At 41.4% G+C, this 16,600-nt stretch overlaps 1 protein-coding gene across 1 annotated transcript; it reads right to left on the reverse strand.

The window, feature by feature from the left end:
* Positions 1–1,390: 1,390 nt before the first annotated feature.
* LOC110729174 lies at positions 1,391–15,163 on the reverse strand. Its single transcript, XM_021908895.1, has 3 exons — positions 12,986–15,163; positions 2,998–3,153; positions 1,391–2,863 (listed from the first exon to the last, which is right to left on the reverse strand). The coding sequence occupies exons 1-3, from the start codon at positions 15,161–15,163 to the stop codon at positions 1,391–1,393; spliced, it is 3,807 nt and encodes a 1,268-aa protein (XP_021764587.1).
* Between the last annotated feature and the right edge of the window lie 1,437 nt (positions 15,164–16,600).

Below are 16,600 nucleotides of genomic sequence, written 5' to 3' on the forward strand. Positions count from 1 at the left end.
TGGAGTCCGGCAAAGGGCAGTTATACGCTTCTTGACATCTCAAGAGTTTTGCACACGACTTCAGAACCGTTTTGACGGGGATGGACTGCTGCCCAAAGATGTATCGCCCATGCTGTCGGATGGAAGAAAGAGGATTGGATTGCCGTTGAAAAGGCCTTTAACGAAGAAGTTTTCAAGATTCCATATGGTTTTGAGGAGCAAGAGTTTGTAGACGAAGATCTTTTCAACCTTGCTCCAGCAGACGATGAGGGTATTTCAGATCCCAACATCTTGGATTCTCCAGCTTTCGGCGGTACACAAGCTTAAAGGGGCGGGCAGTCATCACCGGCATCTTCTTGCGGGTCTTGCGTTTTTGGGCCTTATCAGCTTTGACTTAAATCCTGTATTTATTTGCTTTTGTTGGACTTTGTATCTGTAATGCTGTTATATCGGCATATGCCCTTTTTTGTGGTGATGCCTGTCGACTGTTGCGTCTAACCTCTTTGATCATTTTATATCAATCTGAACATGTCACATTTATTTTTAAAATTTTTTCTTAACTGACCTTCCTAATATGTCATGCACTTTTGCATTTGCCTTATCGTCTTTAAATAATTTTTATCAGCTATCATCTTTCTTTTTATATCTGCTTCACCGCCTTATGACTACCAGATTTTTACTATTGATTTTATTACTTATCAGCCATTTTACCAGAGCTGAAGACAAACTTATACATTTAAAAATAATTCAAGCACAAACTTATACGCAGATGCTATATCCATTCTACCCCCACAGTGTATATGGTTAAGAAATAACTATATACACTTGTTGTTGGTTCATTGCATAGCTTTGATCACTTACTGCGCTATAGTTGTAGCCAGTGAAGTATCCTCTCGGCGATCGTATTCAAAGCTATGCTTCAATTCAGCATATACTTGAATCGATTTAACCGGTATTATACATTGAACCAGCAACCTCGCGAATCAATGTTTATAACTGATCAGGTTATAAGCTTATTGACTTCAGGGAAGTGGTTTTTAGCTGTCCATCCTACATAAGATATTATGTTAAGTAGAGGATGCCTATATCATGAAAAATTTTCTTCGAAACTGCTTGCATTTATTGTTAATACTTTCTGAATGCTTAACATTGTTTATCTTTCTAAGTACAACACATTACTCAAAATATTTCTTTAATACAGCTGTGTTTCAAACATTCTTTAATGGCTTTCCATCCATTGTTTCTAAGAAATATGAACCCTGCATTATCATATCTCTAATACGATAAGGTCCTTACCAATTTGCCGTCAACTTTCCGTCTTCATTCCCTTTCCCGGTTGCAGCTGTTCTTCGTAGTACAAGGTCTCCTACAGCAAGAGGCCGATGATTGACGCGCTTGTTGTAAGCCCTTATCATTCTGTTTTTATAGGCAGTGATCTAATTAATGCTTTTTCACGCAATTCTGGTAGAAAATCTAATTGTTGACGTAATAAAAGATCGTTCTGCTCTTCACAGTAGTGTTGAATTCTAAATGTTGGCAACCCTACCTCTGCCGGCACTACTGGTTCTGTTCCAAAAACCAATGTGAAAGGCGATTCACCCGTTGCCTCTTTGGCCGTTGTTCTATTAGCCCATAATATTTCTGGCACCAGGTCAGCCCATAGTCCCTTTGCATCTTCTATCTTCTTCTTAATTGCCTTTATTATTTGTTTATTAGCTTCTTCAGCCTGTCCATTCGATTGCGGATGACACACCGCTGCATATGCAAACTTAACCTTGTACATTGATAGGAGCTCTTTTACCGGCTTACAATCAAACTGAGATCCATGGTAAAAAACCATGGCCATCGGCAATCCAAACCTTGTGAAAATGTTTTTCCAAATGTATTTTTTCACCTCTGCTGCTGTTATCTTTGCTACCGGCTCAGCTTCAATCCATTTTGTGAAATAATCTACAGCCACCAATAAAAATTTCCTACCGCCTGTTGCTGATAGAAATGACCCTACTGTATCCATTCCCCATTGTGCAAAAGGAATTGGATTTAATATCGGTGTTAAATCATTTGGTGGTAGGTTGATAGCTGGAGCGAACTTTTGGCATTTTTCACACGCTTTCACATATCGTACCGCATCTTCATTCATGGTCGGCCAGTAGTAGCCTCTCCTCATTGCTTCTCTTGATAGAAATCTCGGTCCGAGGTGATTGCCACATGTACCCTCATGTATTTCTTCAACCAACCTTTTCGACTCAAGGTTACTTATGCATCTCATCAATGGTAATGAAAAGCTTCTTTTGTAAAACTGTCCTTGATGCATAATGAACCATACACTATCCTTTTGCAACTTTCGTGATTCTCCCTTATCTGCCGGTAGCACCCCATGGACGAGATATGCTAGTATGTTATCATACCACTGGGTAACACTATCAACACAAAGCACCTGTTCTGGTGCTTCATCTATACTCTTCTCACCCAAAATCTTAACCATCACAGTTCTTTCTAAGTTATTAAAACTCGAACTTGCCAACCTTGCTAAAGCATCTGCTTGCGCATTCTGGGCTCTCGACACAAGCTTTATTTCAAAATACCGTAGTTGTGCCGTCAATTGATTTATCTTTTCTAGGTATTTAACCATTGATGGCTCTCGTGTCTCATACTCCGCACTGTACTGACTTGACACGAGTTGGGAATCAGTTGTCAGCACTAAACGCTTTGCCTCGGCTGCAACAGATAACTGAATTCCTGCCACCGCTGCTTCATACTCAGCTTCGTTGTTTGTTGCCTTGAATTTAAATTTTACTGCATACTCAAAGATCTGGCCATCTGGAGACGTTATGACTATGCCAGCCCCTGATCCTATTGATGTCGCGGATTCATCCACAGATACCTGTGACATTATATGTTGGCAACAATAAACATGTCATAAGCTAAATATGTATTTGATTGCTCTGTATATAAAAAGAAGAGAAAACACCAAAAACTTTATTAAATTTTGGTCATTAAATTACAAACTATTGAAACCTGCCAAGTGCCTATATCTTCTTCTTCTTCTGTATATGAAGCCTCTACTATGAAGTCATACAAGGCCTTTGCCTTTATTAATACCCTGGGCTTATAATGTATCTCATAATCCGATAATTCCACAGCCCATTTTAGCAATCTTCCTGACGTATCCATCTTGTGCAATGATTTTTCCAATGGATAATTCGTTTGAACATCTATCGGATGTGCATCAAAGTAGGGCCTTAACTTCCTTGCCACAACCACTACTGCCAATGCTATTTTCTCAATGTCTATTTTATACAGTATTTTACCCCCGTCCCTTGGTCATAATTAGTAGTGTTTTTGGCTCTTTAGAGCCACTTTTATTACTAATTGGTGTTTTCTAGTGTTTTCGTAGATTTGGTTGACTTTTGCAGGGATTTATGCTTTTGGAGTATTTTCCCGAGATATTTTGGAGCAATCACGAACATTGGAGAAGCACGACCAGATTCTATAGCCCAAGGCCGGTTAGAGCCATCGAACCGGTGATTAAGGGCTCGGTATAGGTGATACTGGGGCATTTGGACCGAGTATTCAAGACCGGAAGAGGAAACCCAGATTGGCCCGAAGAATTGGAGCCCAATTGTAGTCCAAATAGTGGCCCAAATGAGCCGCCCGGCCAAAGAGGCTAGCGCCCGGAGGCGCGCCTGGCCGGGCGGGAGATGCTTAGGTTAGCGCCCAGTGACGCGCCCGGTCGGGCTCGAGATTATTATTATGAGCAAAATGACGCGCCCGATCGGGCGCGTGTATCTCTTAGGAGACGATTAGCGTCGTTTTAATTTGTTTTAGTTTAGGATTTTGTACAGAGTATAAATACTCCTCCGTAGTATGATTTTAGCATCCCTTCTTCTCTCTTTTTACTCTTTCTTTACTCTCTTAATTGTTCAGCTCTTAGATTTTCTTTCTCAAAAACCTTTGTTCTTAATTCTACTCTTAATTCCAGATTTATTTTGGTAACGATTTCTCTTCTCTTAATCTTAGTTATTTACTTTATTCTTTTTATCATGTCTTGATTTATTTCTTTGATTAGTTTAATTTCCACTATGTGTGAGTAGTTTACTTTCTAGGGTTTGTGGGGATCCATAAATAATATGAAGGGGTAATTTATTGTTGTTAATTATCAATGCTAGATTAATTTCCTATTGATTGAATTAATGCTCTGTGACTAGATTAGGCCTGATCTTTTATGCATGAGTTTAACAATATTGATTCGAGATTCAACAGATGAGAATTAATGTTTAGGTCTAGTTTCAATAGGCAGGTTAATTTATAAATGGTTAATTCGAGATTCGAAAGATGAGATTTAATATCGGTAAATTAATTGTGTGATTATAATACGCAGCGAAAGCCCTTTATAATCTGATTGATGTATGCATTGATGAATGATTATTATATTCTACCCTGGAATATTATTTATTGGTGAACCTATGCCCTAGATCCTTTTATATATTGTTTTCTCCCTATTCTTAACTTTCGTAGTTTAGTTTCATATTCAACTTATATATTGGTTACCTAATAATCTAGATTATTTTAGTTAATTAGGAATAGAAAGACTCGTTTCTCTGTGGATTCGACCCTACTTCCCTATCTACATTAGTTAGAGGATTTAGGTATTACTTTTGATTTGGGGATACGACTTTACCCTGTTAAAATTTAGCGTCGTTGCCGGGGAAACGGTTCTATTTTTATTTCAGATTGTTTTTGTAGTCTAGATTATTTCCCTTTTGTCTCAGAGAGCGTTAGTTCTCTAAGACAATTCTCATATTTGCTTCTAGTTTTTGTTTATGCCCAGGTGTTCCAGATCAGGTTACATCCCATTCGATCCTGAGATCGAACGTTCCTTCCATAGACAGAAAAATTTCTACAAGCAAATCCTGGCGGATTCTGGTGATAATAACAATAATCACCGCGATCCTCCAACTGGTTCTAGCGATTCAGAGACATCATCAGACGCAGAATCAGAGATGACGACTCCAAAGAAGCTTAGTGATTATTCACAACCAAAGCTTACGGATTTTCCACATCTCACCCCTACTCCGACTCTTGATGGGGTTCAATTTGAAATTAAACCTCAATTTATAACGATGATAGAGAGGAAGCAATTCAGTGGAGCCAAGGGTGAAGCCCCGAATCTTCACATTGCCGACTATTGTCAATATTGCAACACCATCAGGCAAGCCGTGGTCACTCAAGACCAAATCAGGGAGATTCTCTTTCCCTTCTCTTTAACTGGAAAAGCTAAATTGTGGTTTAATGGCTTAAATAGAACTACACTTGGTATAACTGACTGGGAAACTCTTGTTTTGAATTTCTATAACAAGTATTATCCTGCAGAGAGAACAGCCGTACTACGGAATGCGATCCAGAACTTTGCCCAAGAAGCCGATGAATCTTTATATGAGGCTTGGGAGAGGTTCAAAGATTTACAAAGAGATTGCCCTCACTATAATTTAGCGCAATGGCAGTTAATCCAAACCTTTTATAATGGCCTTGGAAATTCTTCTCGAATAATTTTAGACTCAGTTGCTAGTGGGAGATTTATGAATCTTGATGTTGAAGATGCAGGTCAGGTTATTGAAGACATGGCGATACACAATTCCCAATACGGAACCCTAGAGGATTTGCTAACAAGGGGAAGCATAGTGTCGACTCTGTATCCTTTTTTCAAGCTCAACTAACCTCTATTTGCCAAAAATTAGATAATCTGAGCATTGCTAATGTAGCTAATGTTTCTGGATTAATAATAATTCTAATGAGGCTTTCTGTGAAAATTGTGGTATTGTAGGTCATTGGGAGCAAGATTGCAGGAGTTCCGTGGAGCAAGTTAATGTCTTCCAAGCTTATAGGCAGAATAACCCATACTCCAACACTTACAATCCTGGGTATCGGAATCATCCGTACCTATCCTACCGGAGCACTAATGTTCAAAATCCACCACCACAAGAACCACAGGCGCCAAAGCAACAGCAACAGAAATATTATCATCCCAATGCTAGCCAGAAGAACCAACCACAACACCCCTCCTCATCTTCTGACCCTTCTCTGGTGGAAATTAGAGCAATGTTGGTTAATATGCAAAAGCACATGGAGAGCAGAGATGCGACAATTGATCAAATTCTAGCGCATAATAAAATTGTAGATAATCAAATTGCGCAACTCTCCGCTACCCTACAAGCCCGCCAACAGGGAGCTCTGCCGGCACAGTCGACTAGGCCTACGGATCAAGCATTCGCAATTACTCTAAGGAGTGGTTCAATATATGAAGGTCCCTCTATGCGCGGAGTTGATAAACCTGTTTTATTAAATAATGCCAATCTTGATTCCATTAAACCAAACAATGTAGTTGATAGCCCTGCAGGGCTAAAGGATAATACTAACATATCTAATTCTACATTGCAGGGTACAACTCCAGAGAAGGTGGCTACTCCAGACAAGAGTAATAATGCTCCAAAGCCAATTATCAAACTTCCATTCCCCAATCGTCAATTGAAGACAAACTTGGATAAGCAGTTTGGTAAGTTCCTGGAGGTAGTAAAAGATTTGAAGGTAACAGTTCTCTTTACTGAATTAATCACACAAATCCCCTCATATGAAAAATTTATGAAAGAAATATTGACGAGAAAAAGGTCTATTAGTGAGGTAGAGACAGTAGCTTTCACTGCAGAGTGTAGTGCCGTACTTCAAAATAAGTCTCCACCTAAATTAAAATATCCGGGTAGTTTTTCTATACCTTGTCATATTGGCAATCTCTTGATTGATAATGCATTATGTGATTTGGGTGCTAGTGTTAGCGTCATGCCATTATCTGTGTGTTCTAAGTTGAATATGGGTAAATTAAAAGCGACCAATATAACTCTACAAATGGCCGACAGTTCTTTCAAATACCCCTTAGGTGTTTTAGAGGATGTCCCCGTTAGAGTAGGTAAATTTTATATACCTGTAGATTTTGTTGTTCTTGATATGGATGAGGATATGCAAACCCCAATTATTTTGGGTAGACCATTCCTTAACACTGTAGGAGCAGTCATAGATGTAAGAAGTGGTAAGTTAACATTATCAGTAGGGGATGATAAAGTTGTTTTTAATCTGAATAGTGCCCCTAAAATCTCCATGACTGAGGAGAAATGTTTCAGTGTTAATGTGGTTGAAAATTATTCTAACAAGCCCCAAGCTCTTGAAAGAAGATCCCTTGGCGGCGGTATCTTGTGTTGCATCCTTTTCAGATGAGATAGACAAATGGAAGAAGGAAGTCGATGCAATAGAAAGAGCACTCTACAATGTTGGTCTTGGTTTCGAGGATGAACAGGTGGAATCGATCGAGAAAGTTGTGCGAATCGAGCCTACGGTAAGTGTTCCGTCAGATCGAGTTGCAAGTGTTACATGCAAGAAAAATTTGAAGCAATCCTCGATCAAAGAAGGACTTTAGTGCGTAGCATTGAAGATCCACCATTCCAAGTCAAGGAGGATCCACAGGGTATGTCAGGAAGCCGCATCGCAGCCTGAACACCACTAGACCGGGTGAGAAACCACCTAATCAAGCGTTAGGCCAAGGGTCCTAGATATTGTACTTGGTAAGAAGGTCATGCGGGAACTAGATAAACCAGCGCTTTGCGGGAGGCAACCCGTATTTTCAATGCTTTTTAGACTAGTTTTTATTTCCTTTTTCCTTATGAGAGGAGAGATGAGGGAATTTAATGAGTCTTATGAGTGTTTGTACAGGTTTTAAGAAAAGAGTTAGCCAAATTTTGGAGATAAGTATAAAATGATAATTAGACGATTTAGCCTCGGGCCCGATCGGGCGAAGCTCGCCCGACCGGGCGCGAGAGCAAGGTCTAAAAATAGAGTAATTTATCCCGACCGGGCGCGAAACTTGTCGTTTACGGACTAAATTATCCGCCCGATCAGGCAAGCCTCGCCCGGCCGGGCGCAAGAAGGGTGAAATTTTAGAGCTACAGATCGCCCGATCGGGCGAACGGCGCCCGACCGGGCGCGAGAATTGGTCAAAATCGGATTGAAAGATCGCCCGACCGGGCGAACTCTGCCCGACCGGGCGAACTCCGCCCGACCGGGCGAACTCCGCCCGACCGGGCGCGAGAGCCAGCCCAATATTCATGATTAGATCGCCCGACCGGGCGAGCTGGTGCCCGACCGGGCGCGAGCCTTACCCGTGCCTTTTTCTTCTTCTTTCTTCACCTTTTCTCATTCTTTCTTCTTTCTCCATTACTTTCTCTCTCTAAAACTCAAATTCTCTCTACCTTCTCTCTAAGATTTCTCCTCCATTTCTTACCCAAATTCAAAACTCTTTACATATTTGTGATCCTCTCTTCATCCTCTACACTTTCATATAAAAATTCTTCAGATTTAGTTCAATAAATTTTTAAACCCATTTCCTAACATGGCTTCAAAGAGGGCTAGGTCCATTTTCGGTAGGAGCTCCAGTTCGAGGTAGGAATACAACCCGGACTTGCAACTCCCGTACTGGCCGACGATCCGGATTGTGAGCCGAGAGAAAAAGGAACGGCTAGAGCACTTAATCGGTCGTGAGGTAATTCCTTCTCGGTGGTTACACCGCCCTACCCTAGAATCATTTGGTTTGTATGATTTTGTAAAACGATTTTGAATGACATTGGCATGAGAAAATTTGTTGATATGCACTATCCTACATACTGAGAACTTACTTGTGAATTCCTGTCCACTTTCCATGTTGTTAGTAGTAAAAATGGGCCAAATTTATTTTTCAGGTTAAACAATAGAAATATTAGTCTAACTTTTGTAGAATTTTGTAAAATTTTTGAATTAAATTCTGAATTATCTCACCAGTGGCATGCAGACTATAAAATGGGTGACTTATATTATTCTTTGACTGGTTTGCCTACCCCCGACCCCCAACATGCTAGTACCAAACCTATTCACCAACCTGTCCCAAAAATCTGGCAAAGATTTGCGGGATTGTGTTTTTTAGGTAGGGCCGAGCCCCATAATGCTCAGTCTAACGAACTAGCTGTCATAGGACACTATGTGTACGGGTACGGGAAATTGAACATAGGTAGGTTTATAGTTCACCATTTGAGTAGGCATGCCACAGCCAGCACCACATCCAAGACCTCTATCCGTTTAGGTGGCCTTATCACTCGAATAGCAGTGAAAAAGGCCGATTTTGTAGTAAACGGACCCCACCAGCTGACCAACTGTGGACCAAATACCTATATGACTGCTAGGTATTTTGAGGATGTGGGGTGGGTTAGACCGGATAGCGAGCAGACACCCTTTTGTTGTATTCGGACTGGGAGCGAGCAACCTTTGCCCATTTTTCCCCTACCCAGTCCTGACTTGACCGCCTTTCCCCCAGGGCAACCTTCTTACACTTATGATGTTTTGGTTGCCAACGCTAGGGGGCAGGCACCACCACCACCAGTTCCACCACCCCAGCCTCAACCCGAGGTGGCTTTCTCTCCACCTCGTATGTCCCACTCCGTCCCTCATGTTGACTCTGACCCAGTTTGGGATCTTCAGAGTATAGGTCAGGCCCTAGGACGTACCGAGCATTCCCATACTGACCTTAAGAGGATGGTAGGCTCCTTAGACCAGAGGTTAGGGTACATAGAACGGAACCAGGGTAGAGCTCTCTACCCTATGTACAATGATTATGCTCGTCGGGGCAACATTCCCGACGACGCTATTCACCCTGACTGGTTTCAGCCTCCACCCCAGGGATACGATAGGGATCCCACTGCCCGTGGTATTTACACTGACTATTCTTCTTTCTTCGGGTACGGCCAGGACATTCCTTTCGAGGGACCAGCGGGGGGAGGGAGTTTTCACGCTGATTATTTTGGTGGTAGCTCTTCTGGGGCAGGTGGTGCAGGTGGCAGTGGAGGTGCGGGTTTCGGCTCGATGGATGAGGATCATCAGGACTAGCTATGCTGGGCTAGTTCCCGAGCCAATGAGGACATTGTCTGATTCTGGCTTGGGGGAGATTTTGGTTTGGTATTTTTCTTTTTCTCTTTTCTTTTATTTTTGGTGTGTTTTCTTAGGTTAGATTTCTTGCTTTCTAGGTTAGTTTTAATGCTTTCTTATATATATATAAAAATACAAAAAAAATTTAAAAATACGTTCCAATGAATTGTAAATTATGCTTCCCTATGCCCCTACTTGAGAAAATTGTTTTGATTCTTGGTATTTGATGATAAGCATTGTGGATTAGTTGATCATGATTTGATGTTTGATTGCCTTGAAATCTTAGCATGCGTCAATTTTGTCCAACTACTTGTGAATATAGTGCTTGACTAGTTGATTTGGTAAGGAATGTGTGATAGTTCCATAGTTCCTGGTATGTCAATGAATTTGAGTATTGGTTTGCAACTATTAGTAATATTTATATGATTCATTATTATGCACATTGTGGTGGACGAAGGCATTTGTTCTTTTAGGTAGCCTCCAGATATTGTAGATACATTTGTTCCCTTCTTGCTACCCATGTTGTTGCCTTGACCTTTTGTTGTTTATTAGCCGCATTACAAGCCTATTTTGCCCCATTGGTTACTAGTCACAAGCTTGGCTTGGGGGAGCTATTAGTGAGTGAGGTGAGGGAGTTTGTGGTGTGCTTATTATTTGCATAACTTGGGTGGGTTTTTGAGAAGTTGTTTTGTTGTTGATCATGTTTATTTTTGATGAGTTTGAGAGTTATATTTTCTTGAAAAAATAAAGCATGATATTATGAAGAAAAAAAAAAGAGAGAAGTTCAAGAAAAAAAATGTGAAAAAATAAGTGAACTTCAAAAGAAAAAAAATGTTCAAATGTTCTAGTTGGAGGTTGATAAAAAAAATAATAATAATTTTGAACCTCAATGAAAAATTCAAGTTTGGAAAATAAAGTTTGTTTATTCACTCTACTTCTTCATTATTATATCTTATGAGTGAAATTGTAAGAAGTTGGGTTTATTCATTATGATTGGAGTATATTTGGTTGATGTTGGAATTGGTTATGTAGGAGATGTATGATCATTAGTTATTTTGATCATGGGTTTTATTAGGATATGGCTCCTTTAAGCATAGCTTTTCTCTCACTTATTCCCAAATTTATCCTACCCTTTACCCTAGCCTTACATTACAAGCTTTAAAGACCTTCTGACCTTTGTGCATAGAATTGTATGAATGTGAAAGTGTTGTTTATCAATACAAGTTATGATTTGGCATATTTCGAGTCGACTAGTAGGATTGAGCGTTCATTGTTTTATACACACGAGAGTGTGAGTTGGGAGGGCATTGTTCACATAAAGGGGGTTAGATGGAGAGCGATCGAGTACATCTTTTACTCGCCACATAAATGAGAGTTGAGTGTGTGAGCACTAGTATTGAATTCTATATGCTCTTGTGGTTTGCTCTATTTGACAATTATTAGGGAAGACTGGTAATTGAATGGATTTGATTGGTTGACTTTGAAGCATGTTTATTTGATTTACCCTGGAACGTTTGTGCTTGATTTTTACTTTTTGGGGTGAAGCATATTTATTGATTTATTTATGAGATCTTTGCTTAGGGACAAGCAAAGGTTTGGCTTGGGGGAGTTTGATGTGTCTATTTTATACAGTATTTTACCCCCGTCCCTTGGTCATAATTAGTAGTGTTTTTGGCTCTTTAGAGCCACTTTTATTACTAATTGGTGTTTTCTAGTGTTTTCGTAGATTTGGTTGACTTTTGCAGGGATTTATGCTTTTGGAGTATTTTCCCGAGATATTTTGGAGCAATCACGAACATTGGAGAAGCACGACCAGATTCTATAGCCCAGGGCCGATTAGAGCCATCGAAATGGTGATTAAGGGCTCGGTATAGGTGATATCGGGGCATTTGGACCGAGTATTCAAGACCGGAAGAGGAAACCCAGATTGGCCCGAAGAATTGGAGCCCAATCGTAGTCCAAATAGTGTCCCAAATGAGCCGCCCGGCCAAAGAGGCTAGCGCCCGGAGGCGCGCCCGGCCAGGCGGGAGAAGCTTAGGTTGGCGCCCGGTGACGCGCCCGGCCGGGCGCGAGATTATTATTATGAGCAAAAAAACGCGCCCGATCGGGCGCGTGTATGTCTTATGAGACGATTAGCGTCGTTTTAATTTGTTTTAGTTTAGGATTTTGTACGGAGTATAAATACTCCTCCGTAATACGATTTTAGCATTCCTTCTTCTCTCTTTATACTCTTTCTTTACTCTCTTAATTGTTCAGCTCTTAGATTTTCTTTCTCAAAAACCTTTGTTCTTAATTCTACTCTTAATTCCAGATTTATTTTGGTAACGATTTCTCTTCTCTTAATCTTAGTTATTTACTTTATTCTTTTTATCATGTCTGGCTTTATTGCTTTGATTAGTTTAATTTTCACTATGTGTGAGTAGTTTACTTTCTAGGGTTTGTGGGGATCCATAAATAATATGAAGGGGTAATTTATTGTTGTTAATTACCAATGCTAGATTAATTTCCTATTGATTGAATTAATGCTCTGTGACTAGATTAGGCCTGATCTTTTATGCATGAGTTTAACAATATTGATTCGAGATTCGACAGATGAGAATTAATGTTTAGGTCTAGTTTCAATAGGCAGGTTAATTTATAAATGGTTAATTCGAGATTCGAAAGATGAGATTTAATATCGGTAAATTAATTGTGTGATTATAATACGCAGCAAAAGCCCTTTATAATCTGATTGATGTATGCATTGATGAATGATTATTATATTCTACCCTGGAATATTATTTATTGGTGAACCTATGCCCTAGATCCTTTCATATATTGTTTTCTCCCTATTCTTAACTTTCGTAGTTTAGTTTCATATTCAACTTATATATTGGTTACCTAATAATCTAGATTATTTTAGTTAATTAGGAATAGAAAGACTCGTTTCTCTATGGATTCGACCCTACTTCCCTATCTACATTAGTTAGAGGATATAGGTATTACTTTTGATTTGGGGATACGACTTTACCCTGTCAGCCGCATTTAATACATGACTAACAAAGTATATCGGCATTTGCTGCTTCTTCCTCTCCACTACTAACACTGCAGCTATTGTCTTTGGAGACGCTGAGATGTATAATTGCATTTGTTCCCCCCTTTCCGGCCTTGCAACTGTTGGGAGAGATTTCAAATGATTTCGTACCACCTCTAGCGCGTCCCGCTGTTCTTTTCCCCATTCAAACACCTTGTTCTTCCGTAGAACCACAAAAAAGGGAAGTGCCTTATCAGCTGATTTGCTGATAAAACGAGTTAACCCTGCCATTCGGCCAGTCAATCTTTGTATATCTTGGATTGTCTTTGGCTGCTTTATCTCAAGCACCGCATTCACCTTATCAGGATTTGCATCTATTCCCCGTTCGTTAACCATGAAGCCTAAAAACTTCCCTGATCGGACTCCAAATACACACTTCTCGGGATTCAATTTCATCTTATATTTTCGTAAAGTTTCAAATGTCTCCCTCAAATCTGCTATGTGATCCTTCTTTTTCTTACTTTTAACAATTGTGTCATCCACATACACCTCCACATTCTGGCCCTTTTGCCTATCAAAAATCTTGTCAACCAACTTCTGATATGTTGCCCCAGCATTCTTTAACCCAAACGGCATGGCTTTATAGCAAAATACCCCAGCATCCGTTATGAAGGCCGTTTTCGGTCTGTCGGCTTTATGAAGGCTGACCTGATGATACCCTGAAAACGCATCTAAAAAGCTGAGCATCTCGTGACCAGAAGTAGAATCCACCAGTCTGTCTATCCGGGGCAATGGATAACAATCCTTAGGACAAGCCTTATTCAAATCGGTTAAGTCGACACACATTCGCCATTTTCCTGTCGGCTTTCTTACCATAACAACATTTGCCAACCACTCTGGATATGTGCACGGTTCAATAAAACCCGCCGCTAAGAGCTTGTTAACTTCAGCCTGTATAGCTTCTATCTTCCCAGTAGAGAAGTTCCGCTTTTTCTGTCTTACCGGCCTGAACCCCCTGTTGACATTCAATTTATGCTCCATCACCCCCGGGTGTATTCCTGGCATTTCACTCGCCGAGAAAGCAAAGACATCTGCATTTTCGCGCAGCAGGCTTATCAGATTACACCTCATGTCAACATCCATATCGGCTCCAACCCTAACCGTTCTGCTGGAGTCACCTGGCTGCAACTCAACCTGCACCGTTTCCCCTCCTAGTAATGGTCTCGGAGCTGTTTCCGGCCTTGTATCAAAGTTACCCATGGATAAGTCACGTACTGTGGGCTCCAGCTCCTTTTTAGGATTACTCGGTACTGAACCATCTCCGACCGGATTCTTCAAAGCCGTTAAATAACAAGACTTCGCCATAACTTGCCCCCCATGAACCTTTTCTACAGCTCCCAAATTTGACACATAAGCTATCGTCAAATGGTATGTTGACACAACAGCTTGGATATCATGAATTATCGGCCTTCCAATGATCGCATTATAAGCCGATGGAACAATAACTACCAAAAACTCTGCCATCACATCTCTCGTTGTAGGCCCATCACCCAGTCGTACCGGCAAGACTATGCTCCCCTCTGGTCGTACTGAAGACCCATTAAATCCAATAACTGGGTACGATACCGGCGTCAGGTATTGCCTTCCTATCACCATCTCATTAAAGGCCTTCATAAAAAGAACATTAGCTGAACTTCCTCCATCTACTAGAACTCTTTTTATGTCAGCTCCGTTAATCTTTGTTATCAGCACCAGCGGATCATCATGCGGAAAGACTATCCCCCTTGTATCCTCTTCAGTGAATACAACATCAGGGATCGAAGTTGGCCTGGGGCGGCTATCGGTATCCAGGGCATTAATTATATGGCGGTGCTCTGATAAGTGCTTCTTTGCTCCACTAATAGTCCCTCCATGCACCGGCTCTCCGGTTATCACATCAACTCCTCTTCCCGTTGATAACGGCGGCATTCCTCCACCTCCCTGTCGGATCACACTACCCTGTGGCCTTTCTGGCCTTACTTCAAGTTGTTGCCTTTCAATTTGTCGGGGTGGCGGCTGGCTTCCACACGCATTTAGCCGGTATTGAGCTAAGTGACCCTTTCTTATCAGTTCTTCTATATTATCTTTCAATTGCGTACATTCCTCTGTATAGTGACCCACATCTCTATGATACATTTAGTATTTCTTAGCATCCCTTGGTTCGCTTTCATCGGAATCGGCCTCACCCATCCTTCCCTATTCTGATTCACCGAGTAAATTGCCGCCCTTGGTGTATTAAGGGGGGTATACGAACTGTATCGCATTGGCAGTTTTGCTGCCCTTGCCTCCTGCCGATTTCCACCCCTTATCGGGGCTGGAACTCTCGATCTCACACTTCCTGAGGCCACTCCCTCAGCCTGATACCTTCCAGTCGGTATACTTTTGCTGCTTGTCTTCATCAACTCTTCAATTTTAATGTAATCATGTTCCTTGTTAAAGGCGGCTGCTAACGTAGGAAAATTCTTTCTTGTGAGATAACGCTTGAACTCAGAATCATTCAAGCCATTACAGCTATTTCCTGTTGCAATTTTGGGATTGTGTTCGCCTCATTATTAAACCATCTTGATTAGGGGATTTTTATCCACCAATCACCGTCAGACAAGTGGACCAACCAGGTTCCGCCACGTTTCCTTCACGAATGCCAACGGGAGCCTGCCACGTGTCAATCACAGATACGTCCTCTACGGACCAATTAAGACACGCCACGTGTCCACTCATGCCAAATGGGAAAACCGGCCATCAAGGCCCAATCCAGTTTAGAGGCCCGATCAGCCCTAGGTTTACTTTAAACCTAGAGAGTTGCACTCTTCTCAAGGCTATAAATACTTAATTAATCCTCATTAGTTAGGTAATCGAACAAATCAAAAGAACTCAAGCAGAGAAGAACAGAGTGATTACGGAACATCGACAACTGGCTAATCTCGCTAACGACGCAGATTACCAACACTAAGCACTCTCACCTAGAGAGATCTTATTACTTTAATTTCCGTATTAATTACTCCTTAATCAGGTACTAACTTGACCGTTGGAGGCGGAGCTCTCAGGAGTCTCCGTTATTTTGCAGGTACAGGCGTCCGGTTCCAGTCTCGGAATTGTAACTCTCCCGCAGGACATCAGAAAACCCCGAAACATTTGGCGCCGTCTGTGGGGAGAGTACTTCAGAGATGGCATCCAAGTCTGTACCGACTCCAGAAGAGAGGCGTCCCCTAGACGACCCTCAAGTTCAGTCGGACCATGATACCGAAAGTGAATTTGAAGTTGAAACTCATACAGCTCCAGACGGGACCCTAAGGGCCCGACGTACCCGTCATACCGAAAGGAGGGAACGGGAGCATCTTCAAACAGGAAGCGAGCCAGCAGGCGCACCGCTTGCTCGGCAACAGCCGACTGATGGGTCTGCTCCCATCACAAGGAACGAACTCATGACCTTCATGAGGGACTTCAAGGGAGAGATCCAAGAGTTGATTAACAAAAAACCGCCTGCTTCAGTCAAAGAGCAGTCGGCCAAGAAACCTTCCACTTCACTGAAGAGGAAGCCAGTTCAAGGGCGAGAGGCGACTCCCCATCCTAAAT

Source organism: Chenopodium quinoa, unplaced genomic scaffold (assembly GCF_001683475.1).
Source record: "Chenopodium quinoa cultivar QQ74 unplaced genomic scaffold, ASM168347v1, whole genome shotgun sequence".
NCBI lineage: Eukaryota > Viridiplantae > Streptophyta > Magnoliopsida > Caryophyllales > Amaranthaceae > Chenopodium > Chenopodium quinoa.